Here is a 16,243-nt window from a genome sequence, read left to right on the forward strand (position 1 = left end):
TTAGAAAGAACACAAAATACTTTAAAAATATATTTTATTATATAACATTGTAAAAAGGTCAATTAACACTATGCCTTGAAGAAACATTCTGATATCAAGACAGCGTAGACTTGTATATCTACCTTGTATGATGTAACCAGTGGAAAACTTAACTGTGGAGTATCTTTTTTTGTGTATCTTATACACTGTATAACAACTTTGAGGAAATCTCATATTTCACTGTTTACAATTCAGTTTACAGTTTACAGTTTACATTTTGTAATATTTAAAGTTCAATTACAACTCTGAAGAGTCAAAACATTGTGAAGTAGGCATATTCCTTAAAACACAGGAGTCAAAACTTATTATCAGAGTCTAAAACATACAAGGGTCAACTGGAATACCCTAATTTACATAAATTTATATCGTGTTTTACTCTGCCAAATTGTTGTAAAATTTTCTACAAATACACCCTGTTAATCCATGAAATGTCTATTTAGCCACAATTAACATCTTAAAAGGATAGAAAAGCAAATTCATGTAAGTCTGTGATAAACAATTGCTGATATGTCTGGAAAGTAGAACTTTAATGGAATCCTTACATTTTAAAGCTGACTGGAAATAACATCTTATGTGAAACATTTCTTCATTACTGAGAACAAGATTGAAACACAAATATATGGCGAAGACTTTTTGGAATAAAATCAACATAGTGATGAAATTTAACCACAGAAACATGTTGCTATTGCACTAATCAAATATGTAAAAATTTTCAATGTTTGAATTCAACACTGTTATATCTAAACATTTTTACTTTAGTCTTAAGAGTATCATAGATCCACTGATTAGATACTGCATTAAACTGATGTGCAAAAAATCACAGTATTCACTTAACTGGTCATCCATACATCACATCAGGCTTTGAGAGGAAATGGGTCTCTGAAATATCTCTCTGGCACATGATACTTGATCTTGACAGTTGTCCGCCAAATTTATCATTCATTCACCACACAAGACTCATGGGAGAGTATGGGTCTCCAGATATTTCCCACATCATACGTGTAAGTTTCTGACAATGGTTTACTATGTACTGGGTATGTACGAGGCCGACGTGCATCATCATCAGTTCATAACAGTTGACAGAACCTGGTACCACATTTGGGAAGGACTCTCGCGTCAAGTTGCGATAGAAATTTCCCGACAGGATCCCTGGGGGAGACTGGGCCAAAGTGGCTTGGTACTGGCACTGAACTGGCATTTGGGTGCCCTGAAACCAGTAATGACAATTTTTTAATTATCACACCCATCTACATGTACATTGTATTATGAAATGATCATGTATGAGTTTTAAAACCAAATGTCATGGATTATATATTTTGATATATAACGAGTTTGTGAGTGTTCTAAAGCATGAACAGTGAAATGCCTTACATTGCAATCTTCAAACCACAGGAAATAGGAAAAATGGTAGTCGCCATCTCTTGTTGTCACCATGGTAATGCCATTCTTCAGCTTGAGCTGGACCCATTCAATCATTTTCCAAATCTGAAACAAAATCTTTCAGTTATTTAAACTGAATTCTTTTGCATGAGTTGAAAGAGCACTCTCAGGATATCTCTTTTATTTCATATTTTGAAGAATGCTGACTATGAATAGGTACATAAAAGAGGGATGAATAGTAACATATAAGGTACCTTGTCCTTGAGGAGTTGAGTGGCATCCGAGACTGTGCCGTCCTCACCAGTGGTGATATTGAGGGAGGGTGCCATTACTTGGTTTGTCTTCCTGTCTATGTAAATAAAGTGTACAAGTCCTGGGAACATGTCCAGGTATGTAAGCCTGTTAAGGTCATCTTCGTAACAACATTAAGGTACGTTACTGGTGAGTTTCATTTACATAATTACTGTGATAGTTAAGCCCAAACCATACTTACCACTACCATTACAATATATACTGTAATAGCAGTCATCAAAAAGTGGTATCCATATCATATCAATAAGTCTATTCAAACTTTCAAATAAGGCTACAAGTTTAACAATCAATTTGTAAGACCAACACATGCAAGATTACATTGAGCTCAGGTCTATACAAAAATAAACAAAAACTGTCAATTTGATTCTCTTCCAGACAGATAAATTACCATTTGCACCGGACACAATTGTGATGTCAAAAATTCTTCATGATGTCGTGATTAGTATTATTTAAGATATGGATGTAAAACATGACAGCAAAAGCAGTTAAGGATATGTTGTCATAGTAATGTTGCGCTGGGCCTTGACAGCAAGATATTCTTTGTAGTCACGAAGTTTGACCTTAGCTTTCTCGTGTATGACTTTAACTGCTTCTAAGATTGACGATGAAACGTCTCGAGGGAGGAGATACATGTAGAGGAAGAGCTCCTTTACCCACTTCAGCAGCAAGTTCAAGGAACGCTCTACACTGAAATATTGATTAAAAGTACATGGTGATCACAAACAAATAAAAGATAGGTGAACATAGAATTACAGGGAAGAGATATAGAAACAACCCCATCCCTCCTGTAACATCATATACAGAAACAGCCCCCATCCCTCCTGTAACATCATATACAGAAACAGCCCCCATCCCTCCTGTAACATCATATACAGAAACAGTCCCATTCCTCCTGTAACATCATATACAGAAACAGTCCCATTCCTCCTGTAACATCATATACAGAAACAGCCCCCATCCCTCCTGTAACATCATATACAGAACACATCCCTCCTGTAACATCATATACAGAGACAGCCCCCATCCCTCCTGTAACATCATATACAGAAACAGCCCCCATCCCTCCTGTAACATCATATACAGAAACAGCCCCCATTCCTCCTGTAACATCATATACAGAAACAGTCCCATTCCTCCTGTAACATCATATACAGAAACAGCCCCATCCCTCCTGTAACATCATATACAGAAACAGCCCCCATTCCTCCTGTAACATCATATACAGAAACAGCCCCATCCCTCCTGTAACATCATATACAGAAACAGCCCCATCCCTCCTGTAACATCATATACAGAAACAGCCCCCATTCCTCCTGTAACATCATATACAGAAACAGCCCCCATCCCTCCTGTAACATCATATACAGAAACAGCCCCCTTCCCTATTCCTCCTGTAACATCATATACAGAAACAGCCCCCATCCCTCCTGTAACATCATATACAGAAACAGCCCCCATCCCTCCTGTAACATCATATACAGAAACAGCCCCATCCCTCCTGTAACATCATATACAGAGACAGCCCCATCCCTCCTGTAACATCATATACAGAAACAGCCCCATCCCTCCTGTAACATCATATACAGAAACAGCCCCATCCCTCCTGTAACATCATATACAGAAACAGCCCCCATCCCTCCTGTAACATCATATACAGAAACAGCCCCATCCCTCCTGTAACATCATATACAGAAACAGCCCCCATTCCTCCTGTAACATCATATACAGAAACAGCCCCATCCCTCCTGTAACATCATATACAGAAACAGCCCCCATCCCTCCTGTAACATCATATACAGAGACAGCCCCATCCCTCCTGTAACATCATATACAGAAACAGCCCCCATTCCTCCTGTAACATCATATACAGAGACAGCCCCATCCCTCCTGTAACATCATATACAGAAACAGCCCCCATCCCTCCTGTAACATCATATCATATATACAGGAACAGCCCCCATCCCTCCTGTAACATCATATACAGAAACAGCCCCCATCCCTCCTGTAACATCATATACAGAGACAGCCCCATCCCTCCTGTAACATCATATACAGAAACAGCCCCCATCCCTCCTGTAACATCATATACAGAGACAGCCCCCATCCCTCCTGTAACATCATATACAGAGACACATTCCTCCTGTAACATCATATACAGAAACAGCCCCCATTCCTCCTGTAACATCATATACAGAGACAGCCCCATCCCTCCTGTAACATCATATACAGAGACAGCCCCATCCCTCCTGTAACATCATATACAGAAACAGCCCCCATCCCTCCTGTAACATCATATACAGAGACAGCCCCCATTCCTCCTGTAACATCATATACAGAAACAGCCCCCATCCCTCCTGTAACATCATATACAGAAACAGCCCCCATCCCTCCTGTAACATCATATACAGAAACAGCCCCATCCCTCCTGTAACATCATATACAGAAACAGTCCCATCCCTCCTGTAACATCATATACAGAAACAGCCCCCATCCCTCCTGTAACATCATATACAGAAACAGCCCCCATCCCTCCTGTAACATCATATACAGAAACAGCCCCATCCCTCCTGTAACATCATATACAGAAACAGCCCCCATCCCTCCTGTAACATCATATACAGAGACAGCCCCATCCCTCCTGTAACATCATATACAGAAACAGCCCCCATCCCTCCTGTAACATCATAAACAGAAACAGCCCCAGCCCCACCTCCTGTAACATCAAATACAGAAACAGCCCCCATTCCTCCTGTAACATATACTGAAACAGCCCCCATCCCTCCTGTAACATCATATACAGAGACAGCCCCCATCCCTCCTGTAACATCATATACAGAGACAGCCCCATCCCTCCTGTAACATCATATACAGAGACAGCCCCCATCCCTCCTGTAACATCATATACAGAAACAGCCCCCATTCCTCCTGTAACATCATATACAGAAACAGTCCCATCCCTCCTGTAACATCATATACAGAAACAGTCCCATTCCTCCTGTAACATCATATACAGAAACAGTCCCATCCCTCCTGTAACATCATATACAGAAACAGTCCCATCCCTCCTGTAACATCATATACAGAAACAGCCCCCATTCCTCCTGTAACATCATATACAGAAACAGCCCCATCCCTCCTGTAACATCATATACAGAAACAGCCCCCATTCCTCCTGTAACATCATATACAGAAACAGCCCCCATTCCTCCTGTAACATCATATACAGAAACAGCCCCCATTCCTCCTGTAACATCATATACAGAGACAGCCCCATCCCTCCTGTAACATCATATACAGGAACAGCCCCATCCCTCCTTTACCATCATATACAGAAACATTCCCATCTCTCCTGTACCATCACATACAGAAACATTCCCATCCCTCCTGTAACATCATATACAGAAACAGCCCCCATCCCTCCTGTAACATCATATACAGAAACATTCCCATCTCTCCTGTACTATCACATACAGAAATATTCCCATCTCTCCTGAACCATCACATACAGAAACAGCCCCCATCCCTCCTTTACCATCAGATATAGAAACAACCCCCATCCTTCCTCTAAAAAGGTTTTAAAAAGTTATAAAGATCTAATGTGGTAAACGAATTGAAAAATTGTGCTCACCTTGGTGGGATCTCTGTATAGGTGGTGTTTTCCAGGTATTCCAACAGCAAATTCTTAAACTCTGGTTTGTCCCAACCTGCTCGTATTTTGTTGAAAATCACAGCAATATTACCCTGAAATTGAAAAAATATATACAGTGTACAAAGGTCCACAACAAATAAGTTCAAAGTTCAAAGTTATTTCAAGATTTATAACATCTGATCTGTTGCTTACTACTGTAAGTAAAAGCCAGTTTTTACAGCAATCAACTCAACACATTTTAATTCTATAATTTGCAGAAGTTTCAATTTTGCAAAGTTTTGAAGTTTTCAGTGGATATGACCTACGACCTCGAATGTATGAAAAAATTCATTGTTCCTATATAGAAGTTGTATGGTAACAACTGACACACAATCATGGCAAAACCTCACAGGTAAGTGTAATTATGTACAGAGAACCTTTGATAAATTCTGAACATGTTGCCCTAACAGGTAGATACAGATCTAAAAGACGTCACAATGGTCAGCTAGCTATACAGCATTGATCAGTGTTGCCCTTAACAAGTAAAATTTATAGCCATACCTTAATCTTTTTCATTGTGGGTAGGAGTTTGTTGAGGAGGGAAGTGATCATGTCAAACAATTCCTGTCCTTGCGTTCTGTGCACCCTCGTTCTTCGTCCTGACAACAAATCTTTCAGAAGCAACAGTAATTGGCTGAGTTTGTCGGCATGTCCACCCCAAGGTACCTATATATCAATAACAAAATCAGTAGTGATACATGGTCAACTACTCCATATTTCTCCTATAAACTAGACATCATCATGCAACCAACTTATCCTGACATAGTACATTATTTTTATAGCTAGCCCAGTACCTCTGTACCAGAGCAGGAGTAAAAAAAAATGGTATTCAAATACCACAAAGAGCTTGGGAACAAAAGAAAGCTTTGGTGGATACGACAGTGAAGCACTCTGGAGCTCAATTAATTCTTCACTATTGATATATTATTGAAGGAATACATATAATTACCGGACTGACGAGGACTTACACCATGTCTAGGTAGATCTGTGAGAGGAGACCTACCTGACTGACAAGGACGAACACCATGTAGATTTGTGAGGGGAGACCTACCTGACTGACGAGGACTTACACCATGTCTGGGTAGATCTGTGAGAGGAGACCTACCTGACTGACAAGGACTAACACCATGCCTTGGTAGATTTGTGAGGGAGACCTACCTGACTGACGAGGACTAACACCATGCCTGGGTAGATTTGTAGACAGTGAAGTTGATGTGGTGAGAAGGAACAGGTCTCTGTACACAGGAACACAATCTGTCTAACATAACTTTCATTTTCTGTTCTTTGTGGGGCTGTTAATATAGAGGGTGGTGTGTCATCCTCCAGGGATTTCATGCTCTCTGACTTAGATCCGTCCCCTGTTTCAACAGACAGCAAGTCATATTTTATAGGTAAGAAAATTTAACTCCAGAAAATGATCATCAAAATTCTTTCATCATCAGCTGTTTTTACATCAGTATACATACAAGATTGAGATGTCATTAGGTTGACATACCTGATTTTGACATTGAAGAAGAGTGTTCCATCATATTTGCACTCCTTGCCCGCCCTGCACCAAAGAAACTTCTCCACGATGACATGCCAGTGTGCACATCTTCACTAGTGCGACTTCGACCCCGCAATGGGGGAACATTAAGTCTGTGTTCTCCCTTTGGCCAACACTAAGGGAAAAAATTTAACAATATGTCCCAGAAATATTACATTATATACTGGTACACTGATGGTTTAAAAACAATATCGTAGGAGAATCCTTATAACTACTGCAATATTGAACAAAAAGAATAATGTAAGTTTGTTAATCTTAAGTAATACGATATAACAATATTCTTTAAGATACATTTCCAGGTCTGATCAGGTTTCTAGATGGTATTTTTTTTACTGTTCCTTTCAATTATTTTCTGCTCAACTAAAAAGAATATTTCAGAGGTTTCACAAAAACTTCGAATTTATAAGATAATTTTGTTACACTAGTTTATGTTAATGTATATATATGTTTTCATACTAAGAGGTTTTGTCTGATATAGAATATCAAATCTATTGTCTTCAGTCACAAATCAGTTTATTTATGATTACACACTATTTATTCATAAACAAGTAAATTGACATGGGATATCCTTATCGAAAGTCCATATATTCAGCTCAAGACATGGGACATCTGTGTACCAGATCCTTCAGTCAGGACCATACATCTGACTCATGACATGGGACATCTGTGTAGTAGGTCCTTCAGTCAGGCCCACACATCTGACTCATGACATGGGACATCTGTGTAGTAGGTCCTTCAGTCAGGACCACATATCTGACTCATGACATGGGACATCTGTGCAGTAGGTCCTTCAGTCAGGACCACACATCTGACTCATGACATGGGACATCTGTGTACCAGATCCTTCGGTCAGGACCACACATCTGACTCATGACATAGGACATCTGTGCAGTAGGTCCTTCAGTCAGGACCACACATCTGGCCCATGACATAGAACATCTGTGTAGTAGGTCCTTCAGTCAGGACCAAACATCTGGCCCATGACATGCGATATCTGTGTAGTAGGTCCTTCAGTCAGGACCACACATCTGACTCATGTCATAGGACATCTGTGCAGTAGGTCCTTCAGTCTTGACTACACATCTGACTCATGACATAGGACATCTGTGTAGTAGGTCCTTCAGTCAGGACCACACATCTGACTCATGACATGGGACATCTGTGCAGTAGGTCCTTCAGTCAGGACCACACATCTGACTCATGACATTGGACATCTGTGTACCAGATCCTTCGGTCAGGACCACACATCTGACTCATGACATAGGACATCTGTGCAGTAGGTCCCTCAGTCTGGACTACACATCTGACTCATGACATAGGACATCTGTGTAGTAGGTCCTTCAGTCAGGACCACACATCTGGCCCATTACATAGGACATCTGTGTAGTAGGTCCTTCAGTCAGGACCAAACATCTGGCCCATGACATAGGACATATGTGTAGTAGGTCCATCAGTCAGGACCAAACATCTGACTTATGACATGGGGCATCTATGTAGTAGGTCCTTCAGTCAGGACCACACATCTGGCCCATGACATGTGACATCTGTGCAGTAGGTCCTTCAGTCAGGACCACACATCTGGCCCATGACATAGGACATATGTGTAGTAGGTCCATCAGTCAGGACCAAACATCTGACTTATGACATGGGGCATCTATGTAGTAGGTCCTTCAGTCAGGACCACACATCTGGCCCATGACATGCGACATCTGTGCAGTAGGTCCTTCAGTCAGGACCACACATCTGACTCATGACATAGGACATCTGTGCAGTAGGTCCTTCAGTCAGGACTACACATCTGACTTATGACATGGGACATCTGTGTACCAGATCCTTCAGTCAGGACCACACATCTGACTCATGACATGGGACATCTGTGCAGTAGGTCCTTCAGTCAGGACAACACATCTAACTCATGACATGGGACATCTGTGTACCAGATCCTTCGGTCAGGACCAAACATCTGACTCACAACATAGGACATCTGTGCAGTAGGTCCTTCAGTCTGGACTACACATCTGACTCATGACATAGGACGTCTGTGTAGTAGGTCCTTCAGTCAGGACCAAACATCTGACTCATGACATGGGACATCTGTGCAGTAGGTCCTTCAGTCAGGACCACACATCTGACTCATGACATAGGACATCTGTGCAGTAGGTCCTTCAGTCTTGACTACACATCTGACTCATGACATAGGACATCTGTGCAGTAGGTCCTTCAGTCAGGACCAAACATCTGACTTATGACATGGGGCATCTATGTAGTAGGCCCTTCAGTCAGGACCACACATCTGGCCCATGACATGCGATATCTGTGCAGTAGGTCCTTCAGTCAGGACCACACATCTGGCCCATGACATAGGACATATGTGTAGTAGGTCCATCAGTCAGGACCAAACATCTGACTTATGACATGGGGCATCTATGTAGTAGGTCCTTCAGTCAGGACCACACATCTGGCCCATGACATGCGACATCTGTGCAGTAGGTCCTTCAGTCAGGACCAAACATCTAGCCCATGACATAGAACATCTGTGTAGTAGGTCCTTCAGTCAGGACCAAACACCTGACTTATGACATGGGGCATCTATGTAGTAGGTCCTTCAGTCAGGACCACACATCTGACTTATACACATGAGGCTGAACATTTGTATGCAAGAGAAGGTCCCTTAGTAAGGACCACATATACATGATGCTGGTAGCTTTTGTAGCAGAAAGTAATGTGAATTCAGGTCATCCAGGTTTTTACCTTAAAATCAGTGTCAGTAGATGTTGTAGGGAACTCCTCTCCCATCTCAGAGACTTGTGGGTAGGGACTTCCTGTGGTATGTATATAGAAGTTTTAAATTTTTAAATATGCAGATAACAAGATAATTTGGTGAATTATGGTCCCCACTGACACACCACCTCACCAGGTAAATCCAGTGAAAGGTAGGGTAGGAGTTAGAGCTCAGAAAAACTACTTCTTTGATGCAAGTCAAAGGTCAAAAGTAGGTCAGACATCTTACTTCACCAAGGTGAACCCATAATCTAAGTATAAGTTCCACTGACTAGGAGTTTTGGAAAGAAAACGCAGAAAAAAATTACTTTGATGTAGGTCAAAGGTCAAAATGTAGGTCTTAGTGACCTACTGTTGATACACAACACACTGTCTCATCCAGGTAAACAATAATACCTAAATTTCCAGTAACTAGTAGTGTAGGAGGTAGAGTGCAGACAAACTTTTCCTTTGTCTAGATCAGAGTGACTCAGTTTTGATATGACACATCGCAAGGTGAACCAGTAACCCAAGTTTGAATTTCCAGTGACAAGTAGTTTAGGAGATAAAGCCCACACAAGATAGTGGATCAGAGATTACAGATGAATGGACCGATGGATGGACACCATGCAAAGTTATAGTCTCTCGCCTCCCCAAGTTCCCAGTGGAGGACTAATTAAGAATTATTTCTATCATCTAAAAGTCTGCCTATAACACCTAAGTATCATTTTCATACCATGAACTGATTGTAAACAATAACAGGTAGTGGACATATTATCAATTGATGACCTCTTTATCAAGTATTTATTTCTTTTTTGATGGTCAGACTCACACTTATCTATAATCAAAATGCTAAATCAAATTTAAACACAATTGTAGAAAATATTTTAAAATCAAATTCAGCTTAGCTTACAATATCTAACATGGCTTAGTAATGAATGATGCTGGAGTTGTAAGTCCTTGGTATGTCTGCATTAAACAGTGTGTACTACCTGTTGCTGCAGAAATTAACCAAGAGTTGTCTGTCCTTGAACTGTCTGCATTGAAACAGAATAATGTGTACTTACCTGTGGCTGTAGAGAAGGATTCCCTCTTTTTACCTACTGGAGGAGTATCTCTGGCACTCTGATACTGAAACCAAGAAATAATTAAAAGTTAAAGTTTATTTCTGTGTTAGAAAACTTTATCAGTTAAATGTAAACCATCAACTTAACACTTAAAATAACTTATATCCTGCATTATATGAATAAAAAACAACAACAAAGAAAATACTAACATGTCAACAGGAAGTGAAATGAGATGAAACCAAGGGAAAATGTGAAGAGAGGAGTGATTTACACAGAGACAAATAGTGAATAAATCTCCATATAACATACTGTATATTACTGTGTTATAGGAGTTATTTGAATTTTTGTTACTTTCTATCATAACAATAGAAAATTTATGAAAATACATTTTTTAGGAATTAGTGACATCTGCTTGTGTACATTGCACTCTAGGAAGCCAATGTAATGAAGTAATGACAAATGCGGAACAATTTCTACAATACAATAACAAAACCAGTAGACTTTTAATTCATACTTCTGTAAACCTGCATGGGTTGCCTACATTCAGGAATGGAACATAATTAAATTACAAACTAAAAGTTAATTCATCTGGAAAATTAAACATTTTGGGCCATTTTTTATCTCATGAAACTATTGGAATGTATAGGGTATACAGCAGGCATCACTAATACATGCTGAAATCCCTTGGTTTTATCTGGCTTACCTGGTCATCAGCATCATCAATAAAATCCTCATCTTCCCCCTCCAGAGCACTCTCGTACCGATCTGTGTGGGAAGGGTAGGTACAGACTGAAGCTGGACTTTTGATCTCTTCCATTGGTTTTACTGGATCAGGTTTACGACAGGAGTAAGCAAAGAAGTCCTCTAGCTTCTCATCATTAGGAAACATCTGCTGAACCAACAGTATGATAGACAAAGTATCAGCTGCCTGAAGCTCAGCTGAATTACGACTGAAAGTTGAAACAAAATTAATTTACTAAATGAGAGAAAAGAAAATCCTTTTCTATATTCATGGAGAATTTTAGCTTAAAGTTATTCTATTTTCACTTATCGCCAAGCACAGTTGTTTGTTTGATAAAAAAAAACATATATATAATTTGACCCTTATCTTGGACCTGGTGACCATGAAATGTAGTTGCTTGACTTCTCATTTGATTTAAATAAAAATTATAATAACAATATTTATTAGTTCAAATCTGACCTTGACAGACTCAAAAATATGTCTGTGAAATTTTTCAAATATAACCTTGACGTTTGACCTGACGAACTTTGACTCATGGTTGATCAACTTCTCATCTGATCTCAGTCAATGATGCTGAAAAAATATTTACTAGTAATTTTTTTTAAAAATGTTACCTTGACCTTTGATCCGATGATCTTGACCTGAGCTCAGTTGACCTCTCATTTTATTTCAATTTCATTTGGTCATAGGTAATTATCTTACAGTAGTACGGTATTCAGATGTCAAATATTTTTCACGGTACATTCTAATTTCTATTTACAGTAATGGTGAACTTGACATTAGAATTCTGAACATGTAAAGTAACTGAGATCATTTCCTGCCAAGAAACGATGGAGAAAGTTTGAGTGTAATCATCCAAACAAAAGTGAAGATATTTGGCAGGAACCTAATTTCTATTTATAGTAAGTGACCTTGACCTCTGATATTAGGATCGGAAAATCAATTTCATGCAAATATCATCAAGCAGTTCATTCAAAAAAGCCTAACACAGTTCAGTAGAAATGTCATATAGAAATATATCATGTAATAAGCCAAGATCCTGACTTTGAGTCAAATGATACGTATAAATGCTACCTGGGCTTATCAAACGATAAATCCATCCTTACAAACATAAGTCATGCTCTATTGCACCAATACAATGATCAAGTAACAACTACTATATTTTCTAGATAAGAAGTTGCAACTTTTTGAATACCGAAGTGGCTTTATGAAGATGAAAAAAATCAGGAGGAAAAAAATGTCTTTTTATGCATCATATGCACAGTAAACATTACATTTAAATCACTCTACCCGCCCAGCATGTGTTTGTGACTGAAACAGATTGTGTAAAACTGTCACTTGTAATTGTACACAGGATGATATGAAAATTGCAATAAAAAAGACATTCTCATGTAATTAATTAATCATACCGTTTAATTTGAATCCCAATAATATCTTCTTGACTTTCGTGGTTAATTAACAGCCGACATGTTTGTTTACGATAAGAGCAGCTTTTATTCAACTTTCAGGAAGAAATATCATGGGATCATAGGAGCTTTGTCAGTATAGAAGGGTCTTTGTTAATAATAAATAGTACAGACACCGGTGGAGAGATTGTAAAGTAAGACATACTGTCGCGTGTAATTTCAGGCCATACATCTGTGTGAAGATAATCTTTGAAGGCCTCAATTTTTAATATATTTTAAATGACTAAAATAATTTTGTTAAAAACATCAGTAAAATAAAAGATTATTTGTGCATAATTAATTAGTAAACTTCATTAAATGTTTCACTGATGATCTTGATTAGTTGCCTTTCATTTTGTGTTATACATCATTATTCTGTATCAATAAACTTATGTCAACTTATATTCCGGTGTGACTGTAGACCAAATTTAGAAAGTCAATAAAAATTGGCTCTGCAGTCTATATGCCAGTGCAACTTATAACCTTGAAAAGACAATATGTATCAAAAAGAGTTTAAAGGAGTGACAACTGTAATGTATTTCTTACTCTGAGTACAGAGACAGTAGTTTACTGTTGACAATAAGAAGAGCGTGATGTGTTGCCTTTTCTCCAGACTTCTGTATCTTATTAATGGCAGACTCGAGCAGTTCCATACACTTAACATTGACTGCCTGGTTCACCTGTAGTCTCTCTATAGCCTGCAACCGTACAACAACATGCTTATAAATATCTCAAGATATCTGTACTCAGAAAAACACTTCTATTTTTATATCAAAAACAATACATCACTCAGGTGTTACTTTCCATTTCAACAAAAATAACTGAATGGTGAGTAACTTTGATTTATGAAATACTGGCAAATTGTCTCTTTACTGATTCTATCCTAATGTGAACAAAAGTATGAGAACTTGATTAACAGAATAGTCCTATGGTTGAAATGACAATCTCAAAGAGACAAATGTCCTGATCCCTTTGTACTAATAGTGGTGTCTTCTCCAGTAACAAACCATTTTGTGATTGAAAGATAACTATTTTTGTTTATACTATTTGAATAATGTTGTTTCATTTAGGGACAAAAAAATTTTTGCAAGGTATAGGTTTCTTTTTCACTATAAAATAGTGAGTCGCAAATAACAGGTTCCAATCCATAATTATAGTTTTGGGCAAGGGTATGGTAATGAAAACTTTATAAATAGCAACTATTTCAAAAATGTGTAAATTTAATAAGGTAATATATCTAAGATAAATAAATCAAAATTTTACCTCAACAAGAAATGACTGCTCCTCCATAACAAGTTGCTTGTAAGTAGACAAAACACCTCTTACGAAATCCCATCGGTCACTTCTGTCTGCAAACTTACTGTGCCCCAACCTGAATTAATCCATACACACTAAAGGTGAGGTTGTGGTTATGACATCAAAGGAAAGAACTATATTATACACAGTGTGAAAAAGAGTTTAGATAAAAAGGGTATAGAAAGTCAGTAATAATCAATAGGCCAAGATAGTCCAAAGCACGACTTATTATCAACACAAATTTAGAAGTTTCATTGTCCAGGTACAATTTATATGAGAAAAATAACCAAAACATTATATAAAATGCTAAGACTTAAATTTAAAACTGTACCATGCTCTTTGTATCCTCAAAATCAGAATTCTTTCAAGGCTATAATTAATAGATATCAGAAAAATTCAAGCTTGACCATTACAAAGCACTGTTGAACCAAATGCACGCTATAAGATATAAACGTGCCACAATCTTCAGCTTACAACAGTGTTGAGTCAGCATAGATTTAATTTATCAACTCTACAAATGGTCAACAGCTTAGTTTATTAATAACCAAATCTTTAATAATCTGATATTTTAATGCAACTATTTTCCAAAATAATGTCATACTCTTCAGTGGCAGGCCCGAACAGGAACTCCATGAGTCGTACAAACACACAGACCTTGCGATGTAGGAACTCTTCAGTCTCTGTCTGATCTCCATTGATCACAATCAACAGCAAATCTTCAAACTATTAAACATAGCATCACATAACTATCAAGTTAAAAATCATCTTCCAACAAAACAAACTGTTAATGTATAATGCATATAATTCTACAGATTTAGTATAATAGAGTAAAAAATTCCAGAAATTTTGGCAAGTACACGTATAAAAACTTTTGAAATGATAAAGACTCTTTAAGGATACTGACCTGTTTGAAGACAAAGAGGTAGTCATTCTCACAGGTGATTGACAGGCAGGGGTTCTTCTTGTGATCGATAAGAAACCATTGTGACATAAACAGTGGGGAGAATAGCTGCATAATGATATTATGATTCAAGGTCCCATCATTGTCTTCCACCTAATCAAAATTTGAAATATATTTTATTTAAATTATCTCTGTCCTACATGAGAATGTTTTTTTCTAATTCATATAAATATATTAAGTTCCAGAAATCAGGCACTTTTGTTTAAAGGATGAAGTATCAACCTAATAAATGTGAAATGACAGGGAAACCCAAATTCCTGCTGAGTTCCCAGCAGGAATCAAATCAGTGTCTTCAGCATAACAATCCACAGCTCTATAAAACCAAAGAAGCTAACTCACTCTGCTACATGATGTTTAACAATGTGTTCAAGCCACCCCAACACTCTTTTTTCATCACTCTCTTGTTTTTTTTCCTGATATTCATAGATATCACACGGAGCTTGTTTTTCCAGAGATTTCATAGATATCAGCTGGATACTCTGTAAATACTACAACTTGTGGGATTTCGTTGGTTATTAATTAGAAAGAAGAGTGGAGTGACACACCTCTGTCATACGATCCGACAGCCAGATCACTGGCATTATAATCTATGGTTCTACAGACACATGAGCAATAAATCGATTCAATAAATATAACGAATCTAATATAAGCAGTGAATGCCTTTAATGTGACTGTCCATTTGATCACATTAAGAAGCAGACATTCAGTATATAGTATATTGTACTAAAGCTTGGAGGATGTGTTCAGTGTATCCTTCTATTATATAATTTCTACCTGTCATGAAATCTGTAATTGATTACCTGAAGTAATCCTGCCTCTATGGCCTGATTGTTGATATTGCGTATAAAATCATCATCGCAATCGGTGAACAAAATGTCATTTATTCTGTTTATTATAAGAAATCCCTTCATGTTGGTCACCTGTCATTGCTCCGTCTAATTTTTAATTCCGAAAGGCGCTTTACTCCCACCCCACACGGACTATTGGTTCAAACGCACAAGTGACTG

General features: G+C 38.3%; 1 protein-coding gene across 1 annotated transcript; it reads right to left on the minus strand.

The window, feature by feature from the left end:
- Positions 1-17: 17 nt before the first annotated feature.
- On the minus strand, positions 18-16,151 carry LOC132564977 (BLOC-3 complex member HPS1-like). The gene is made up of 16 exons (XM_060229583.1): positions 16,037-16,151; positions 15,180-15,329; positions 14,877-14,998; positions 14,243-14,351; positions 13,526-13,677; positions 11,496-11,742; positions 10,793-10,856; positions 9,717-9,787; positions 6,915-7,080; positions 6,578-6,777; positions 5,921-6,085; positions 5,360-5,472; positions 2,227-2,418; positions 1,674-1,812; positions 1,411-1,524; positions 18-1,246 (listed from the first exon to the last, which is right to left on the minus strand). The coding sequence occupies exons 1-16, from the start codon at positions 16,145-16,147 to the stop codon at positions 983-985; spliced, it is 2,379 nt and encodes a 792-aa protein (XP_060085566.1). The 5' UTR covers positions 16,148-16,151; the 3' UTR covers positions 18-982.
- Positions 16,152-16,243: the final 92 nt, after the last annotated feature.

Source organism: Ylistrum balloti, unplaced genomic scaffold (genome assembly GCF_031769215.1).
Source record: "Ylistrum balloti isolate Yb309-2 unplaced genomic scaffold, AGI_CSIRO_Ybal_v1 Utg369684, whole genome shotgun sequence".
NCBI lineage: Eukaryota > Metazoa > Mollusca > Bivalvia > Pectinida > Pectinidae > Ylistrum > Ylistrum balloti.